Source organism: Canis aureus, chromosome 19, assembly GCF_053574225.1.
Source record: "Canis aureus isolate CA01 chromosome 19, VMU_Caureus_v.1.0, whole genome shotgun sequence".
Classification (NCBI taxonomy): domain Eukaryota; kingdom Metazoa; phylum Chordata; class Mammalia; order Carnivora; family Canidae; genus Canis; species Canis aureus.
Window position 1 is genome coordinate 52,904,081 of NC_135629.1, and position 21,003 is coordinate 52,925,083.

A 21,003-nucleotide genomic window follows, 5' to 3' on the forward strand; every position below is an offset into this window, starting at 1 on the left:
CATTGAGTGGTTGCATGTTATCCAGAGGCAGTTATGCTAAGAGGATCTGCCTTTGGTTCAGGTCATGATCTTGGGGTCCTGGGATTGAGCCTCATGTGGGGCTCCCTGCTCAGTGGGGAGTCTACTTCTCCCTCTCTCTCTGCCCCCCGCACTTGTGCTCTGACTCTCTCTCTCTTTAGGCTTTCCTTATGTTCTTTCCTGGTTTTATGAATTCATATCTTACATTTAAGTCTTTAATGCATTTTGTTATTTTTTTGTGAGTGGTATAAGAAGTCCATTTTCATCTTTTTCAATGAAAAATATTCAGATCCCCCCACAGTGGTTGAATGTTCCTCACCACACACCAAGTTGCCTTCTAAAGACCTCAAATAGTCAATAGAGTCTTCCTACTGCTATGTCTCAGCCCCTGTAGGAAACAACTATTCGGGGAATAGAAGTGAAATCGGACAATTTGTCTAACAAGGAGCCTTGGGAATTGACTTCTTATTGGCTCAGAAATTGTAAATATTCCCTCTGTTCTTACAATTTATCCCTACCCTAGCTTTTCTTCTTTGGGCCAGGTGGATACCTACCTGTGCCTCTATGAGGCAGCCTCAATCTCCAAGATGTAACTTCATCATCTTGTCCTGTCCTAGAAGCAGAGCCAGCATCTTTATTGGCCATCACCAGGGAGGAAACTGAGCCAAGTTTGACTCATGCCTCAGTGATGTCAAGAAGAGGAAAGATAGTCCAGTAACTGGACTCAGAGAATAAGAGAAGAGAGTGAGAGCGAGCAGGAGAGCAAGAGTGAGTGGGAGCAAGAATGAGAATTTGAGAGCAATTGGAGAGAATGCAGGCAAGAGAAAAAGAGGAGAGATCCTGTGTTCTCAGAGAACTGGGTGATTCTGCTGGGCTCAAGTTAGCATCTAGGTCTCACGCCTGAATCCTGTGGCCACTCATGCAACCACTCAATGTTATTCAGCTGTGATTCTAGCAAGCCCTTTCTAAAGCCCATGATTTGTAGCATAATTTTTTTAATGAATCTATAAATTTTGTTTAAAAAATAACTCAGAAACATATATATACTCCAGTGATATATGAGTACTATATTAAATTTTACGTTTTGATCACCAGAGAAATTATCTTCATGAATAGATACACTTTATAAAGCTGAGGTTTTTGTAATTCTAAAGGTAAGTGTAATTTCCTCATTAAGCATCTAATTATTTCAAATATTAAAGGCCTTTAAAGCTAAGATCTGCTAGAAATTTTATGATTAAAAATAAGTCACCAGTGAAGAGAGATAGCTTCTAACAAATATTTGGTGTTTGTTGTTAAACTAATACTTAATTTTGATTTGTTTACAGATTTTAAGTTTATTAGTTTGAGGTCAATTTTATTGAAAATTATTTATCATTTTGAAGTCTTAAAAATATCAGTTTGTCAATTTAAATTTCTGGTTTTCTGGTTAAGTATACTTCATATATAAAAGGTATCAAATTGCCCAAAAAATACTTTGGAGCTGTTGTTACATGGACAAATAATGTGTCCTTTTAAAGGATTGTTTGTCTTCATTTTGACTTACATTATCTGATCAAATATTAATTTTTGAAAATTATCAAATTAGGTATTGGATTAAGAAAAGATTCCATCCCAAAATGTGAATCATGAGTCTTCACAGACAGTGATTCAAAATAATCATTTCATTTATTTTAATATCCAGGTTTAATTATAAAAATGTTTTCTAAATGTGATTAATGTTCTTCCTGTTATTGGAGATTATGGTATGTGTATTAACATATTACATTTTTTTTTCAAAATTTAGGTTAAACCAGTAATTCAAGAAAGGTATTAAACTGCTATTAAAAACTAAATCAAAACTTAACTTTTGTATGAACATTTTTCATGTTGTTTGGGCTAATTAAAAAAAATTAGTCATTGAAACTCTTGAAGTTTTATTCATAGCTAGATGATAACTATGTTTCTTTAGACAAACAATACTTTGTTTTTTTTTTTGTTTTTTTTTTTTTTGTTTTGTTTTTTTTGACAAACAATACTTTGAACTGGAGACATTAAATATAAAGAGTCTTCTTTTTGCAAGAAGCATGTAGCACAATCTTTGTATTTGGACCTGCTTTTCCAAGCACACTTGAGTATCTTAAAGAAGAAAGTGTTTCCGCCAGGCTTTATTAGCGTAAGTCTGAGTTATTTCCATCACTGAGTCTCTGACGTCATTGGAAATTCCTGATCTTTCCTTGCTAAGAAACCGTGGACACCAAGCTCTAGGGTTCCATGTGAGATAGGGATTGTGCTTCTTTGAGTAGAGCCTCATCAAGATGATTGGAAGTATGTGAGTCTCCCAGTTCCAGAGACATAAACTTCTCCCAAGAGTTGTGGAAAAACAGGAAGTGACAGAGGAAGTGAGTAGGAATTTAGTGGAGAATGATCAGGGGGCCAAGGAACTCCAGGAAGAGAGAATGCAGAAGGGTGGTATGGCTCAGTGGAAGGGCTGTGAGTTTTGGATTCAGGCAGACATACGGTGGAAGCTCACCATGTAATAACTATGGGAACTACACGTCCTTTCTCCATTTTGGGCCTTGCTCATCTCATTTGTAAAAGGGGGATCATAATCCCTTCCTTGCAGTTTGTTGTTAGGATGACATGCCATATATGTAATAAGTCTATTATAGTGCTTGGCACATACCAGGAATTCATTAATATGAAATGTGAGGGAGCATAGAGGCAGGAAATGACAGGGAAGGATGGGTAGTGAGGGGGATTGGCATATTGCACCCCACCAAATCAGATGTAAGACATAATTTTAGTAGGGCAATGGGAAAAAAAAGTAAGGCATATGGATTTGCAATAGAATCAGAAGATTTTTTTCATGTGAAGGTAAACATTTGGATTTTATTCAGTGGACAATAGTGATTCATGGTCTCTGGCACAGATGGCAGACTTTCTAAGAATCACTGCCTGATTCAGCTGTTCTTTCTGAGAACTCTTATAATTCTCAGGATAATTTTCCATTACGTCCATTTCCCCATAATTTGATAAATGCCTCTTGAGTCTGTTTCCTTTATTAAACTGTGAATTTATCAGTTCGCTCCAGATTCTTGAAATTATAGAGATTAAGAGTATAGGCTCTAGATTCAGATGACTTGATTTAGTTCTGCCACCTGCTGTCTGTGAAGCACCATTTGATTTTATTAATCTCCTTGTGTCTCCATTTCCTTGTATGTGAAACAGAACCAAGCTCAGTGGGTTGTTGTGGGTAGCAAATTGGCAAAGAACTTAGAGCAGCATCTTGTGTTATAGGAGGCACTCAATATAAAAGATAATCGTTATTTATTCATGCACATATTTAAAGGTTGTGTTTATGCCTTCTATACCTGGGTAAGGTGCTGGCCATAAAAATGAGCAAAGATATAGAATCCCTGCTCTCAAGTGTCTGGAGGACAGGGTCTGTGTCACTTCATGTCTATGTCCCCACCACTCGGCTCAAATCCTGGTATATGGCAACCATCGTTAATGGTTTATGGAATAAATGGGTGGATGATTGGGAAAGTGAATGAAAGTGACACAGTTAGAGGTATGCTTCATAAGGATTAATCTGGCAGTGATTTCAGGATGGTTTGGAGGAAGGAGAATGGATGCATAAAAACTAAATATTTCATATTCATTTTTTATAAATAAAAATCGATATACTTACTCCAGATTCACCTGAAAAAAAAAAAAAAAGACTAATAAGAACTAGGATGTGGCAAGCCAGAAGTAATGGGAGCCTTGATTTTCTCTCAAGTAATGGCAGGAGGAGGTAGATGGAAAAGGAGTAGAAGAATAGAATGTTCAACTTCTGGAAGATGTAGCAACTCACTAATGGATTGGCTTTGGCAGTGGAAGAAATGTTTCAGTCATAGTTATCTAGAGGGATAGTGATTTCATTCACAGAAATAGAGGCTCTAGAAGAAATTAGACTTTATTTTGTATACAATGAAGTTGCCATGCAAGACAAAAAAAAAAGAGAAGGATATCACTGCTTATTATAACCATTTTATTACATGTCAGACACTGTAGATAATTATATATATGTATCATTTGATCCTCAAGAAAACCCTATCCATTGTATACTATTATCATCATTCCCTTTTGAAGAAAGTGAGGTTTATTTTCTGGGGGTTGGGGTGAAGAGGGCAGGCCTATACTTTAGCAGAATTTCCAAAAGATCGTAGGACCAAAATTGTTAAGTAAAAGAGAGCCAAAGTGAGAATATTTAAGATCTATTCTCTCAGCACTTTTCAAGTATACAATAGAGTATTAGTAACTCTTTGCTCATTAGATCCCCAAATCTTACCCATCTTAGAACTGCAAGCTATACCCTTTCACCAGCATCTCATTTCCTTAAGCCCCCGGAACCACCATTCTACTGTATATTTCTGAGTCTGACTTTTTTAAAAATTCCATATATAAGTGAGGTCAAATAATATTTGTCTTCCTCTGCCTGGAATATTTCACTTAGCATAACTTCCTCTGGGTTCATCCATGTTGTCACAAATGACAAGATTTCCTTCTGTCTCATGACTGAATTTTACATATATCCCACAGCTTCTCTATCCATTTCCCCATTGATGAACACTTAGCTTGTTTCCATACCTTGGCTATTGTGAATAATGCTGTAATGAACGTGGGAGAGCAGATATCCATTTGAGATGCTGACTTGGTTTCCTTCAAATACATACCCAGAAGAGGGATTGCTGGATCATATGGTAGTTCTAGTCTTACATTTTGAGGAACCCCCACACTTTCCACAGTGGCTGTACCAGTTTATACTTCTACAAAGACTGCACAAGGATTCCCTTTTCTCCATATCATCACCAACAGTTGTTATATATTGTCTTTATGGTAAAAGACATCTAAAAGTTGTGAGATGATATCTTATTGTGATTTTTATTTGTGTTTCCTTGATGATGAACACCTTTTCATGTACCTTGTGGCCTTTCATATCTCTTCTTTAGAGAAATGTCTATTCAGGTACTTTGCCCATTTTTAATCAAATTATTTGCATTTTTGTTATTGGGTGGTATAAGTTCCTTATATATTTTGGATATAACCCCCATCAGATATCCCCCATCATCAATGGCTTGCAAATATTTTCTCCCATTCTGTAGGTTGCCTTTTGTCTTTGTCAATTGTTTCTTTTGCTGTGCAGAAATCTTTCAGTTTCCTGTAGTCCCAGTGGAGTTTCTTTTTGTTTTTCTTCCCTCTGCTTTTGGTGTCATATAAAAATAAAAAATCATTGCCAAAACTGATGTCAAGAGGCTTTCCCTATGTTCTTTCCTCGTTTTATGAATTCATATCTTAAAGTCTTTAATGCATTTTGAGCTATTTTTTGTGAGTGGTATAAGAAGTCCACTTTCATCCTTTTCAATGTAAATATTCAGTCCCCCCAACACATTTATTAAAGAGACTAGCCTTTCTCCATTGTGTGTTCTAGGCACCCTTGTAAAAGATTAGTTTACTGTTTATGCATGGTTTTATTTCTTGGCTTTCTATTCTGTTCCACGGATCTATGTGTTTTTATGCTGGTACTACACTGTTTGATTTCTAGAGCTCTGTAACATAGTTAAAATCAGGAAATGTGATGCCTTCAGCTTTGCTCTTTTTTTTTTTTTAATTTATTTTTTATTGGTGTTCAATTTACTAACATACAGAATAACACCCAGTGCCCGTCACCCATTCACTCCCACCCCCCGCCCTCCTCCCCTTCTACCACCCCTAGTTTGTTTCCCAGAGTTAGCAGTCTTTACGTTCTGTCTCCCTTTCTGATATTTCCCACACATTTCTTCTCCCTTCCCTTATTTTCCCTTTCACTATTATTTATATTCCCCAAATGAATGAGAACATATAATGTTTGTCCTTCTCCGACTGACTTACGTCACTCAGCATAATACCCTCCAGTTCCATCCACGTTGAAGCAAATGGTGGGTATTTGTCATTTCTAATAGCTGAGTAATATTCCATTGTATACATAAACCACATCTTCTTTATCCATTCATCTTTCGTTGGACACCGAGGCTCCTTCCACAGTTTGGCTATCGTGGCCATTGCTGCTAGAAACATCGGGGTGCAGGTGTCCCGGCGTTTCATTGCATTTGTATCTTTGGGGTAAATCCCCAACAGTGCAATTGCTGGGTCGTAGGGCAGGTATATTTTTAACTGTTTGAGGAACCTCCACACAGTTTTCCAGAGTGGCTGCACCAGTTCACATTCCCACCAACAGTGTAAGAGGGTTCCCTTTTCTCCGCATCCTCTCCAACATTTGTTGTTTCCTGCCTTGTTAATTTTCCCCATTCTCACTGGTGTGAGGTGGTATCTCATTGTAGTTTTGATTTGTATTTCCCTGATGGCAAGTGATGCAGAGCATTTTCTCATATGCATGTTGGCCATGTCTATGTCTTCCTCTGTGAGGTTTCTGTTCATGTCTTTTGCCCATTTCATGATTGGATTGTTTGTTTCTTTGGTGTTGAGTTTAATAAGTTCTTTATAGATCTTGGAAACTAGCCCTTTATCTGATATGTCATTTGCAAATATCTTCTCCCATTCTGTAGGTTGTCTTTGAGTTTTGTTGACTGTATCCTTTGCTGTGCAAAAGCTTCTTATCTTGATGAAGTCCCAATAGTTCATTTTTGCTTTTGTTTCTTTTGCCTTCGTGGATGTATCTTGCAAGAAGTTACTATGGCCGAGTTCAAAAAGGGTGTTGCCTGTGTTCTCCTCTAGGATTTTGATGGAATCTTGTCTCACATTTAGATCTTTCATCCATTTTGAGTTTATCTTTGTGTATGGTGAAAGAGAGTGGTCTAGTTTCATTCTTCTGCATGTGGATGTCCAATTTTCCCAGCACCATTTATTGAAGAGACTGTCTTTCTTCCAATGGATAGTCTTTCCTCCTTTATCGAATATTAGTTGCCCATAAAGTTCAGGGTCCACTTCTGGATTCTCTATTCTGTTCCACTGATCTATGTGTCTGTTTTTGTGCCAGTACCACACTGTCTTGATGACCACAGCTTTGTAGTACAACCTGAAATCTGGCATTGTGATGCCCCCAGATATGGTTTTCTTTTTTAAAATTCCCCTGGCTATTCGGGGTCTTTTCTGATTCCACACAAAGCTTAAAATAATTTGTTCTAACTCTCTGAAGAAAGTCCATGGTATTTTGATAGGGATTGCATTAAACGTGTATATTGCCCTGGGTAACATTGACATTTTCACAATATTAATTCTGCCAATCCATGAGCATGGAATATTTTTCCATCTCTTTGTGTCTTCCTCAATTTCTTTCAGAAGTGTTCTATAGTTTTGAGGGTATAGATCCTTTACATCTTTGGTGAGGTTTATTCCTAGGTATCTTATGCTTTTGGGTGCAATTGTAAATGGGATTGACTCCTTAATTTCTCTTTCTTCAGTCTCATTGTTAGTGTATAGAAATGCCACTGACTTCTGGGCATTGATTTTGTATCCTGCCACGCTACCGAATTGCTGTATGAGTTCTAGCAATCTTGGGGTGGAGACTTTTGGGTTTTCTATGTAGAGTATCATGTCATCGGCGAAGAGGGAGAGTTTGACTTCTTCTTTGCCAATTTGAATGCCTTTAATGTCTTTTTGTTGTCTGATTGCTGAGGCTAGGACTTCCAGTACTATGTTGAACAGCAGTGGTGAGAGTGGACATCCCTGTCTTGTTCCTGATCTTAGGGGAAAGGCTCCCAGTGCTTCCCCATTGAGAATGATATTTGCTGTGGGCTTTTCATAGATGGCTTTTAAGATGTCGAGGAATGTTCCCTCTATCCCTACACTCTGAAGAGTTTTGATCAGGAATGGATGCTGTATTTTGTCAAATGCTTTCTCTGCATCCAATGAGAGGATCATATGGTTCTTGGTTTTTCTCTTGCTGATATGATGAATCACATTGATTGTTTTACGGGTGTTGAACCAGCCTTGTGTCCCAGGGATAAATCCTACTTGGTCATGGTGAATAATTTTCTTAATGTACTGTTGGATCCTATTGGCCAGTATCTTGTTGAGAATTTTTGCATCCATGTTCATCAGGGATATTGGTCTGTAATTCTCCTTTTTGGCGGGGTCTTTGTCTGGCTTTGGAATTAAGGTGATGCTGGCCTCATAGAACGAATTTGGAAGTACTCCATCTCTTTCTATCTTTCCAAACAGCTTTAGGAGAATAGGTATGATTTCTTCTTTAAACGTTTGATAAAATTCTCCTGGGAAGCCATCTGGCCCTGGACTCTTGTGTCTTGGGAGGTTTTTGATGACTGCTTCAATTTCCTCCCTGGTTATTGGCCTGTTCAGGTTTTCTATTTCTTCCTGATCCAGTTTTGGTAGTTTGTGGCTTTCCAGGAATGCGTCCATTTCTTCTAGATTGCCTAATTTATTGGCGTATAGCTGTTCATAATATGTTTTTAAAATCGCTTGTATTTCCTTGGTGTTGGTAGTGATCTCTCCTTTCTCATTCATGATTTTATTAATTTGAGTCTTCTCTCTCTTCTTTTTAATAAGGCTGGCTAATGGTTTATCTATCTTATTAATTCTTTCAAAGAACCAACTCCTGGTTTTGTTGATCTGTTCCACAGTTCTTCTGGTCTCGATTTCGTTGAGTTCTGCTCAAATCTTTATTAGCTCCCTTCTTCTCTTGGGTGTAGGATCTATTTGCTGTTTTTTCTCTAGCTCCTTTATGTGTAAGGTGAGCTTTTGTATTTGAGTTCTTTCCAGTTTTTGAATGGATGCTTGTATTGCGATGTATTTCCCCCTTAGGACTGCTTTTGCTGCATCCCAAAGATTTTGAACGGTTGTATCTTCATTCTCATTAGTTTCCATGAATCTTTTTAATTCTTCCTTAATTTCCTGGTTGACCCTTTTATCTTTTAGCAGGATGGTCCTTAACCTCCATGTGTTTGAGGTCCTTCCAAACTTCTTGTTGTGATTTAGTTCTAATTTCAAGGCATTATGGTCCGAGAATATGCAGGGGACAATCCCAATCTTTTGGTATCGGTTCAGACCCGATTTGTGACCCAATATGTGGTCTATTCTGGAGAAAGTTCCATGTGCGCTTGAGAAGAATGTGTATTCAGTTGAGTTTGGATGTAAAGTTCTGTAGATATCTGTGAAATCCATCTGGTCCAGTGTATCATTTAAAGCTCTCGTTTCTTTGGAGATGTTGTGCTTAGAAGACCTATCGAGTATAGAAAGAGCTAGATTGAAGTCACCAAGTATAAGTGTATTATTATCTAAGTATTTCTTCACTTTGGTTAATAATTGATTTATATATTTGGCAGCTCCCACATTCGGAGCATATATATTGAGGATTGTTAAGTCCTCTTGTTGAATAGATCCTTTAAGTATGATATAGTGTCCCTCTTCATCTCTCACTACAGTCTTTGGGGTAAATTTTAGTTTATCTGATATAAGGATGGCTACCCCTGCTTTCTTTTGAGGACCATTCGAATGGTAAATGGTTCTCCAACCTTTTATTTTCAGGCTGTAGGTGTCCTTCTGTCTAAAATGAGTCTCTTGTAGACAGCAAATAGATGGGTCCTGCTTTTTTATCCAGTCTGAAACCCTGCGCCTTTTGATGGGGTCATTAAGCCCGTTCACATTCAGAGTTATTATTGAGAGATATGAGTTTAGTGTCATCATGATATCTATTCAGTCTTTGTTTTTGTGGACTGTTCCACTGAACTTCTTCTTAAAGGGGAATTTTAAGAGGCCCCCTTAAAATTTCTTGCAGAGCTGGTTTGGAGGTCACATATTCTTTTAGTTGCTGCCTGTCTTGGAAGCTCTTTATCTCTCCTTCCATTTTGAATGAGAGCCTTGCTGGATAAAGTATTCTTGGTTGCATGTTCTTCTCATTTAGGACCCTGAATATATCCTGCCAGCCCTTTCTGGCCTGCCAGGTCTCTGTGGAGAGGTCTGCTGTTACCCTAATACTCCTCCCCATAAAAGTCAGGGATTTCTTGTCTCTTGCTGCTTTAAGGATCTTCTCTTTATCTTTGGAATTTGCAAGCTTCACAATTAAATGTCGAGGTGTTGAACGGTTTTTATTGATTTTAGGGGGGGATCTCTCTATTTCCTGGATCTGAATGCCTGTTTCCCTTCCCAGATTAGGAAAGTTTTCAGCTAGAATTTGTTCAAATACATATTCTGGCCCTCTGTCCCTTTCGGCGCCCTCGGGAACCCCAATTAAACGTAGGTTTTTCTTCCTCAGGCTGTCGTTTATTTCCCTTAATCTATCTTCATGGTCTTTTAATTGTTTGTCTCTTTTTTCCTCAGTTTCCCTCTTTGCTATCAACTTGTCTTCTAGGTCACTCACTCGTTCTTCCACCTCGTTAACCCTCGTCGTTAGGACTTCTAGTTTGGATTGCATCTCATTCAATTGATTTTTAATTTCTGCCTGATTAGCTCTAAATTCTGCAGTCATGAAGTCTCTTGAGTCCTTTATACTTTTTTCTAGAGCCACCAGTAGCTGTATAATAGTGCTTCTGAATTGGCTTTCTGACATTGAATTGTAATCCAGATTTTGTAACTCTGTGGGAGAGAGGACTGTTTCTGATTCTTTCTTCTGAGGTGAGGTTTTCCTTCTAGTCATTTTGCTCAGTGCAGAGTGGCCAAAAGCAAGTTGTATTGGGAAAAAGAGAAAAAGAGAGGAGAGAAAGAAGGAAAGAAAAGAGAAAGAGAAAAAAAAAGGGGAAGAAAAAAAAAAAGAAAAAAAAAGAAGAAAAAGAGAAAGAAAAAGAAAGGAGAAAAAAAGGGGGTGGGGGAAGGAAACAAATCAAAAAGCAAAACAAAACAAAAACAAAAACAAAAACAAACAAACAAAAAAAGAACCACCGGGGAGTATCTTCTGATTCTGTGTACTTTAAGTCCCTTGGCTTCTCCTGGAAGTTGTCCGTCTAGCTGGTGTTCTGGGGGAGGGGCCTGTTGTGCTGATTTTCAGGTGTTAGCAGTTGGGGGAGCTGCTGTGCCCCTGCCTGGTGCAGGGCTCGGTGGGGGTTGTTTACCCCGTGAGGCCGCAGGAGGAACAGCCCCAGTGGCGGGGCAGCTCTGGAAACCTGGATTCAGCTCCGGCAGGAACTCCGTCTGCAGGGCCTGGATGCTCCGGGATGGGGCCGCTGATCTGCTCAGCTCGGGGCAGGAGCGTCCTCGCTGTCCTGGGCCCTCCCGGCCTCTGCCTGTCCCGGGGGAGGCGGGATCCTGGGCTGTGTCCCGGCGCCTGCGCTGCTGGATTTGCGCTCCCGGGCCGCGCAGCCCCCTCCGCGGAGCTGCCGCCCGAGCCCCTCCGAGCTGCTCCTGGAACCGCGCAGCCCCCTCCGCACGGAGCCTCTTCCTCTGCCCGAGCCCCTCCGGGCTGCTCCCGGGGCCGCGCAGCCCCCTCCGCGGAGCCGCCGCCCGAGCCCCTTCAGCTGCTCCGGGTCCCGCCGGGTCCCGCCGTGCGCTCTGCAGCCCTTAGGGAGCTCGGCGCACTCTCCTGGGTGCGCAGTTGCTGTTACTGTCCCCGGGAGCCCGAGGGCATCCCCGCCCTCCTGGGTCCTGCTCCAACTCCCTGCGAGCCCCTTTCCCCCGGGAAGGTCGGTGCAGCTCCTGCGTCTCCGGGACGGGGCTCTCCTGTCCTGGGGACACTCGCCCCGGCCTCAGCCCGGCTCCTCGCGGGGCCCCTCCCCCTTGGAGGCCTTTTGTTCCTTTATTTCTTTTTCCCCCGTCTTCCTACCTTGATAGATGCGCGAACTCTTCTCACTGTAGCATTCCAGCTGGTCTCTCTTTAAATCTCAGGCCGAATTCATAGATTTTCAGGATAATTTGAAGGTTTTTTCACTCAGCATAATACCCTCCAGTTCCATCCACGTTGAAGCAAATGGTGGGTATTTGTCAAAGAAACCTGGATGTGGCTTCAGATCCCACAAGATCCCCACAAGATGCCGCCGCTCATTTCAGTTGCCAACTGCAAGTCCAGGCTGTTCAGAGGTTTCAAGGACCCCCTCCTTAGATTCAGTTAATGTGCTAGGGTGGCTCATGGAGCTCAGGAACAGTAAGCCCAGTTTACTTACTAGATTATTGTTTTTTTTTATAAAACGATATAACTCAAGAACAGCCAGATGAAAAAGGTGCATAGGGCATGGTATGCAGAAAGGGCACAGAGCTTCCACGCCCTCTGAGTGCACCAATCTCCCCTAATTTCCATGTGTTCACCAACCCAGAAGCCAGCTTTGTTCTTTCTCAAGATTGCTTTGGCTTTTGGGGATCTTTTATGGTTCCATGCAAATTTTAAGATTGTGCCCTCTATTTCTGCAAAAAATGTCATTGGAATTTTGACAGTGATTGCATTGAATCTGTAGATCACTTTGAATAGAACACACATTTTTCATCATATTAACTATTCTAATTGGTATAACACAGGATATCTTTCCACTTATTTGTGTCTTCTTCAATTTCCTTCATCAATGTTTTAGTTTTTTGTATATAGACATTTTACCTTTTTGGTTTAATTTATTCCTAAGTGTTTTATTGTTTTGGATGCTATTATACATGGAATTGTTTTGTTTGTTTCTTCTTCAGATAGTTCATTGTTAGTGTATACTAACTGATATACTATAGATATACTAACTAGTATATAGATATACTAACAGTGTAAAAATACACTGATTTTTGTGTATTGATTTCATATTCTGTAATTTTACTGAGTCATTTATTTGTTTCAACAGGTGTGTGTGTGTGTGTAGTTTTTAGGAATTGCTATATATAAGATTAAGTGTGTATATTTTTTTTCTGATTTCATTGCATCATCTTTCTGTGATTTGTTTGTTTATTTGTATTTAAGTAGGCTCCACACCCAGTGTGGAGCCCAATGTGGGGCTTGAATTCATGACCCTAAGATCAAGATCTGAGCTGAGATATAGAGTCAGACACTTAACCAACTAAGCCACTCAGGTGTCCTCTTTCTGTATTTTCTTATAGCTTGTTGAGCTTCCTTAAAACATCTATCTTAAATTCTTTATCAGACATATCATAGACCTATATTTCTTAAGGGTCAGTTACTAGAAAATTATTGTGTTACTAGAATAACATATTATTGTGTTATTGTTACTAGAAAATTATTATTATTGTCGTCTGGTTGTGTCATATTTTGTTGATTTTTTTAAAAAAAATATTGTATTTATCTATTTGAGAAAGAGAGAGCACAAGTGGGGGGCAGAGAGAGAGGGAGAAGCAGACCCCACTGAGCAGGGAGCCCCACATGAGGCTCAATCCCAGGACCCCAAGATCATGACCTGAGCCAAAGGCAGATGCTTAACTGACTGAGCCACCCAGGCACCCTGTTCTGTGGATTTTTAATGTTCCCTGAAATTGTGCATTGATGTTTTCACATTGAAGAAGCAGTTACCTCCTCTAGTCTTTACTGACTTGCTTTGGGAGAAAAATCTCTGTTAGCCCTTCTGGGGATTCTTAGGCTTTTCAATGGATTCTTAGACCACTTCAATGAATACACTTATTCTACACTTCTTGTTCCTTATGGGGAAGGGGCGTTTGTAGGATTATATACTTTCTCTTGATCCTGCAAAACCAGGCTAGAGACTGACAGCCTCCAGTCTGCTTTCCCTAGTGTGGTACTCTGAAATGCTCAAGTTTATGTGTTTTTTCTCAATTCCTCAGTGTTAGACTGGTTTTCTACATTTGCTCACCAGCACTCTGCAAATGCCCACACTTGCCACCCTTCGGGGCATGCACAGGGAACCAGCTAGCCATGGCTTGGTGGTGTTCGTGGGTGAGGCACACAGAGCTCTGGGAGTGCCTACAGGAGAGCTAGGGGGGTCTACTGGTGAAAAGTAGTGCCAGCAGAGTGTAAGCAGGCTTACACAGATTCTGATGGAATCTGTGAAATAGCAGGATCTGCATCCCGTTGTTGCATTGTGAGCCTTGCCTGCCATTCGCCCACAGTCACCTAGCTCACCTCAGTGTTCTGCATGGGGTGAGAAAGAAGTGGGTCTCTTTGTCAGCATCTTGCACAGCTGGGGCAGTCAAACACTCACACACTCAGTTTGCCCTGTGGAGAAAATCAAGGACTGAGGGTGTCTCCTTGGCACTGCACTCTGCTGTCTTGGGCAGGCATGACCATGGCTACAGTGAAGCTCTTCCTCTTATCCTCTTCAAAGTGTCAAATCTCAGATTGTTCTTGCTCTAGCTGTGTGCTGGATCTTCTCTATTGGACCCCGGGCTCCGACACACATACTCTGGTCAATGGGTAATTGGCAAACTAGATGTTCTTTGCAGGGAAGATGAAAAAGTGCTCTGGTATCTCCTTGACATTGCCCAGTAAGTGATCATTAAAGGGAAACAGGATTGTGAGCTGAGCAAGTGTGATCATGTAATCTAATTGTGTAAGTCTTCTCCTAGGACCTTCTACAGTTTTAAAATTTTACACTTTCTTTTTCTAAATTATGCATTTAAGAATATGAATTTACTTCTATGTGCTGGTTTACCCTCATCTCCTTTGGATTAGATATATTTTTTGTTTTGGGGGTACTTTTTTTTTTTTTTAGTATAGTTGACACAATGTCACATTGGTTTCAGGTGTACAATACAGGGATTCAACTTCTTTAGACATTATGTTATGTTCACCACAAGCGTGGCCACCATGCATTGCTATTACATCATTGACAATATTCTCTAGGATTTGCCTTTTATTCCCATGGCTCGTTCATTCCTTAATTGGAAGCCTGTATCTCCCACTCCCCTTCACCCATTTTGCCCATTTCCCCTACCCACTCCCTCTGGCAACCATCAGTTTGTCTTCTGTATTTATAAGTCTGATTCTGCTTTTTGTTTGTTCCTTTGGTTTTTTTTTTTTTTTTAGATTCCACACATGAGTGAAATTGTATGGCCTTTGTCTTTCCCTGTCTAATTTCACTTAGCATTTTACCCTCTAGGTCCACCGATGTTGTTGCAAATGGCAAGATCTCATCCTTTTAAAAGGGTGTGTAATATTACATTGTGTATATCTATATCTATACATGGAGATATACACACACACACACACACATACACACACTGATAGGTTTTTTAAAAAAAACTATAAATATTCCTGATTTCGATGATCATGTCTGCTTTGATGCATACATCATTTTTATTTATTTTATTTTTATTCATTTGTGTTTTTTTGGGGGGGGTCATTTGTTTTTAAAAGATTTTATTTATTTACCTATTTGACAGAGAAAGAGAGAGAGAGAAAAAGAGAGAGAGAGAGAGTACAAGCAAGGGGGATCAGCAGACAGAGGGAGAGGGAGAAGTAGGCTTCCTGCAGAGTAGGGAGGTGCATGGGGCTTGATCCCAGGGTCCTGGGCCAAAGGCAGATGCTTAACTGACTGAACCACCAGATGCCCCCATGCATTATTTTTAAAAGTGCTTTTAATAGTTCCAAACATGTAGGAAGAGGCTGATTATCTTTTATTATTGATTTCTAATTCGATTACATTATGATCAGAAAATATGCTCTGTTTGATATGTATTCCTTAGTATTAACATTTGTTTTATGGCCTAATTTTTGCAGATATGTGTTCTTGAAAAGAAACGTGGATTCTCTGATAATTTCACATAATGCTCAAATCAAGCTGGTTCATTGTGTTACTTAGATTTTCTATACCCTTGCTGAAATTTTGCCCTGTTTGCTCCTGGTCTCTCAGCTACTGAAAAAAGATATGATAAAATCTCCTAATATGATGTGGTTTATGATTTTTTTCTTACAATTCTGTTAGCTTTTTTCTTTATACATTTTTATAAGCCTGTGCCATTAAATGCATATTAGTACCTGTTTTTTTTTTTTTTTTTTCTTTTTCTGGTGAGTTTTCCTTTAATTATGATAATGACTTTTCTTATGCCTTTTAATGCCTCAACAAGCTCTCTGGCTTCCTGCTTGCTTCAGCAGGCACATATACTAAATACTTTAGCACATATACTAAAATAAGCTGTTCATCTTCATTTTGGTTAGTATTTCTTTTTTTTTTTTTCGTGGTTAGTATTTTTTTTTTAAGATTTTATTTATTTGTTCATGAGACACAGAGAGAGAGAGAGAGAGAGAGAGAGAGAAAGAAAGAGAAAGAGAGGTCTAGACACAGGCAGAGGGAGAAGCAGGCTCCATGCAGGGAGCCCGAAGTGGGACTCAATCCTGGGTCTCCAGGATCATGCCCTGGGCTGAAGGCGGCGCTAAACCGCTGAGCCACCTGGGCTGCCCTTGTGGTTAGTATTTCTTGATATACCTTTATTATTTCCTTATGGTGAAACTTCTCTATATCATTACCATTTAGGTGTATCTCTTGCACACATGAGATAATAGAATTTTGTTCCTTTGCCAATCTGAGAATATCTGTTTTTAAAGTCATTTAAACATTTGGTGTAATTAGCCATATATTTTGTGATTTTATTTCGTTTCTTTATATTTCTTTTCTTGACTTAAAGTGGTGTGACCAAAATCTCTTTAGTTTTGTTACATCTCTACTATAATTTACAAGCTATAAATTCTATATTCATTATTTTAGTGGCTATACCTAAACTTAAGTCATGTCCAAAATACTCAATATTTCTATTCTCCTGCAACTCAATCCAAGGACCTTTCAACCCTTATTCTAATTCCTCTTCTTATAGTATGATAACTGTTCCCTAGTATCTTTTTTTTTTTTTAAGATTTTATTTATTTATTCATGATAGTCACAGAGAGAGAGAGAGAGGCTCAGAGACACAGGCAGAGGGAGAAGCAGGCTCCGTGCACCGGGAGCCCGACGTGGGATTCGATCCCGGGTCCCCAGGATCGCGCCCTGGGCCAAAGGCAGGCGCCAAACCGCTGCGCCACCCAGGGATCCCTGTTCCCTAGTATCTTAATCCATCTTGTTTATATGCACCTTCTTCTCCTTCTCCTGCTCCTTCTTCCTTCTATTATTATTATTTTAAATCTCAACATTTTATTTTTTTCTACATAGAAACAAGTTACTTGACAGTTCATTGCTTCCTGGATATTACTTATTTTTAACTCGATTTGTTTTATCCTGAAGTAAATCCCTTAGTTTTTTCAGTAAATTTTCATACATGGTAAACTCAATATTTTTCTGAAATGGGAATATTCATGGAGAGTCCTACTACCAAACCTTGACATATGAGTTGCTGTAAACATGTCATGAATAGTTCAAGATGTAATCCATATATAAACAGGTGTTACACTTAGTCTGGTTGGGAAATTGGTTGTAATCTCATCTGATCTTCCAGAATCATCTCTGCAACATTCATGTAATGTCACCCTTTCAATACTTCCAGAGGAATATTACCCATGGAACCAAGGAACCAAACTAGTGCATCCGAATTCATCCTCCTGGGGCTTTCAGAAAATCCAGAGCAGGAGACCCTCCTCTTTGCTCTGTTTCTCTGCATGTATGTGGTCACAGTAGTGGGGAATCTGCTCATCATCCTGGCCATCAGCTCAGACTCCTACCTCCACACTCCCATGTACTTCTTCCTGGCCAATCTCTCCTTGGTTGATTTCTGTCTGGCCACCGATACAGTCCCCAAGATGCTAGTGAACATCCAAATCAGGAGCAAGTCAATCTCCTACGCCTGTTGCCTGACCCAGATGTACTTTTTCCATTTCTTTGGCATTATGGACAGTGTCTTAATTGCTGTGATGGCTTATGACCGGTTTGTGGCTATATGTCATCCCTTACACTATACTACCATCATGAGCCCACGCCTCTGTGGCCTGCTGGCTGGTGGTCCATGGGTATTTTCCTGCTTCATTTCCCTCACTCATATCCTCTTGATGGCCCGTCTGGTTTTCTGTGGGAGCAATGAGTTGCCCCACTACTTCTGTGACCTCACTCCTCTTCTCAGGCTTTCTTGCACTGATACATCTGTGAACAAGATCTTTGTGCTCATTGTGGCTGGGATGGTGATAGCCACACCATTCATCTGCATCCTGGCCTCCTATGCTCGCATCATTGTGGCCATCATGAAGGTCCCTTCTGCAGGTGGCAGGAAGAAAGCCTTTTCCACCTGCAGCTCCCATCTGTCTGTGGTTGCTCTCTTCTATGGGACCACCATTGGGGTCTATTTGTGTCCTTCCTCTGTGCGCACAGCTGTGAAGGAGAAAGCCTCTGCTGTGATGTACACTGCGGTCACCCCCATGCTGAACCCCTTTATCTATAGCCTGAGGAACAGAGATCTTAAGGGGGCCCTGAGGAAGCTTGTCAACAGAAAAATCACTTCATCTTCCTGACCATAAGGACATCTGGAAACCTCCAGGAAGTAGGATCTCAACATCCAGGGTCTTGGGCAAAAGAAAGGAATTGGACGGTTTGGGAGAGTAGCCACTTGGAATTTTAAATTGTAGAAGTTTAAAAGGAAATCTCAAGATGGTCCTGTTACTATTTTCTCAATTACTGAGACCAGTAGGAGTTCTTTTGGGTATGTTTAATGCTATCTTCCTAGAAGGATCAGTCTAGCCCTACCAGATTGGATCTTTCCTGGTTCAAAATCCATTTAGCTCTCAACAAATACTTATGGAGTTCATATTCTGGGCTTGCTGTAAGTGCTGGCCATGGAGTGGTGAGCAGGAGACACAAGGTCCCTATTGTGTGGATTTTGTAGTTGAATATAGGAGAAGATACTGAACACTAATTATAATGGGATGAAATATGCACACGAGGGCAAGTATAGATAGAACAGGAACACCAGACAGAATCTGGAAGGGGGAATCAGGGAAGGTTTCCTATGAGAGATGATCCTAAACCTCAAAGGAAAGATGATGTTTTTCAGGCAAAAATAAGAAGAAAGAGTATCGGAAAAAGAAAAAACAAACAATAATATGTGAAAAGCTCAGAGGGCAAGAGAAAGAGAGAGAAGGATGCATTTGTGAAGTGAATGACCTGGGGAATGCCAGGTCAAGAAGGACTTTGGGACCAACTCAAGAGTTTAGCTTTTTCTTGAGAACCAGGCAGTTCATTGACTTCCAGGGACCGAAGTCAGGGAGCACATAGGTGAGTCATGGGCCTCCCCACTCCTATTCTGTCTTCTTGGGAAGCAGGATGGCCATGTGCTAGATGAAAATTGTACAAAACAAGTGGAAGAAAGAGACTGAGACCATGCACTGAGGAAATGAGGAGCCATTTGGTGGTATAAGTCTTCATAGCCAAAGAGAAAAATACCAATCAATTGAATCATGAATGTCAAAGGCAGAAGGAAGCTGAGGCATGTCTCAATCACCATATATGCCTGTGAAATGCATGAGTAGCAGTACTGCTTATAACAAAAATGAGACCTATTAGTTGCAGGGTTTACTTGTATCTCCTTGCCATGTTCTTTTGCAGTGTCTCATTTCCTCATTCTATAGCCCCTAGGAAAGGAACGCATCTCATTTTTGTTGTGAAATAATTCTAATCTTTATATGGAGATTCACAACCCAGATAGACTAGCAGTGAGTTTGGACTCTACTTCTGGGCTGAATGGCAGTGAGTGGGGCCCGAATTTTTCAAATGGTGCTAAGGAGCTGACATCATCTTAAGCAAAATGGCTTTTAATAATTGTGCATCTATTTTGCTTATGTTACTTTCCTTCCAAGAGAATTAAGTTAGACTTTCTTAGTTGAACAAACAGACCTGGCCCCATGGTAGGCTGGAAAGATGATGCTTTCTGGAGATATTCAGGCGAATAAAACCCAGACTCAAGAATATTGGAGTTTGCTGTAGGGAACCCACCATCCCACTCAGGGCTTTTTTTGAATAATCAAAAACCAGCTGATCGTTGAACCACAGCTCTCTCTCCTAGTAGGTCCCCTCTGTCTCCTGCCATATGCATGCGAGTAGTCACAGTGATGGTTGGGAGAAGGGATGCAATGGGGGACGCCTGGTGCCAATAAAAATCTCTTAAGATTCTGTCAGCCAAACTGTTTCTGTCTTGTTTTGTGTTAAAAAGTTAAGGCCTGGGGATCCCAGGGTGGCTCAGCAGTTTAGCCCCTGCCTTTGGCCCAGGGCATGATCCTGGAGACCCGGGATTGAGTCCCGCGTCGAGCTCCCTGCATGGAGCCTGCTTCTCCCTCTGCCTGTGTCTCTGCCTATTTCTCTGTGTCTCTCACGAATAAATAAATAATAATAAAAATCTTTAAAAGAAAGTTAAGGCCTCACCTCTAGAAGATATTTGTCCCAGTAGCCCTTACAATATCAACTTCCAACATTTGCTGGCATCACTATATGTTTAATTAATTCACTCAACAAATATTTACCAAGAGTCCTTTATGACAGCTATTATTTTTAAGCACTGAAATAGAACAGTAAGCAAGAGAGAAAGAGAGAGAGAAAGCCCTTTCCTATGACAACAAGGTTTAGTACCAAGGAGTTTTTTGGGGGAGTGCAACTGTTCTGTGTCCTGATATCAGAGCAAGACTTTGAAGGTACTAAAAATTTTTAATGGTGCTCTACCTCCCCAGATCCCACAAATCTATACATGGGATAAAAATCCAAGGACTGTATGCCAGAAAAAAGAGTTAATTTTACTGATAATATTTTTTTCAGAAATAAAATTGAACACTAGATAAGACAGCAACCCTTCCCATTTCAGCAGGGAAAACAATAAACGTAGAAGCAATATGTCAGATAATTACCAATGGCAAGAAGGACTTCAAAGATATAATGGAGAATATATAACAGAGACAGATGGGGGGTATTTTAATCCCCACATTTCTGAGGAGCAACTGGTCTCTGTTAAGATGATTTCTGAGTTGAGACCTGAATCAGGCAGAAAGTATTCCAGGGAAGGAGGTAGGAACAGAGCGTCAGAAGCAGGGAACTGGACTTGCAAACTCAGGAGTAAGAAGTCGATATTTAAGTGCTAAGGAGCTGTCCCTGTTTTAAAATATATTTATTTGTATTTCCCTGATGGCCAGTGATGCGGAGCATTTTCTCATGTGCCTGTTGGCCATGTCTATGTCTT

At 40.3% G+C, this 21,003-nt stretch overlaps 1 protein-coding gene across 1 annotated transcript; it reads left to right on the forward strand.

The window, feature by feature from the left end:
• The first annotated feature begins 17,353 nt into the window (after nt 1-17,353).
• LOC144289378 (olfactory receptor 1M1) lies at nt 17,354-18,295 on the forward strand. Its single transcript, XM_077857515.1, has one exon. It carries the CDS (start codon nt 17,354-17,356, stop codon nt 18,293-18,295), a length of 942 nt encoding a protein of 313 aa, XP_077713641.1.
• Nucleotides 18,296-21,003: the final 2,708 nt, after the last annotated feature.

Excerpts from the sequence above, each read along its gene's own strand:
- LOC144289378 (XM_077857515.1), top strand. The coding sequence starts at position 17,354 with ATGGAACCAAGGAACCAAACTAGTGCATCCGAATTCATCCTCCTGGGG.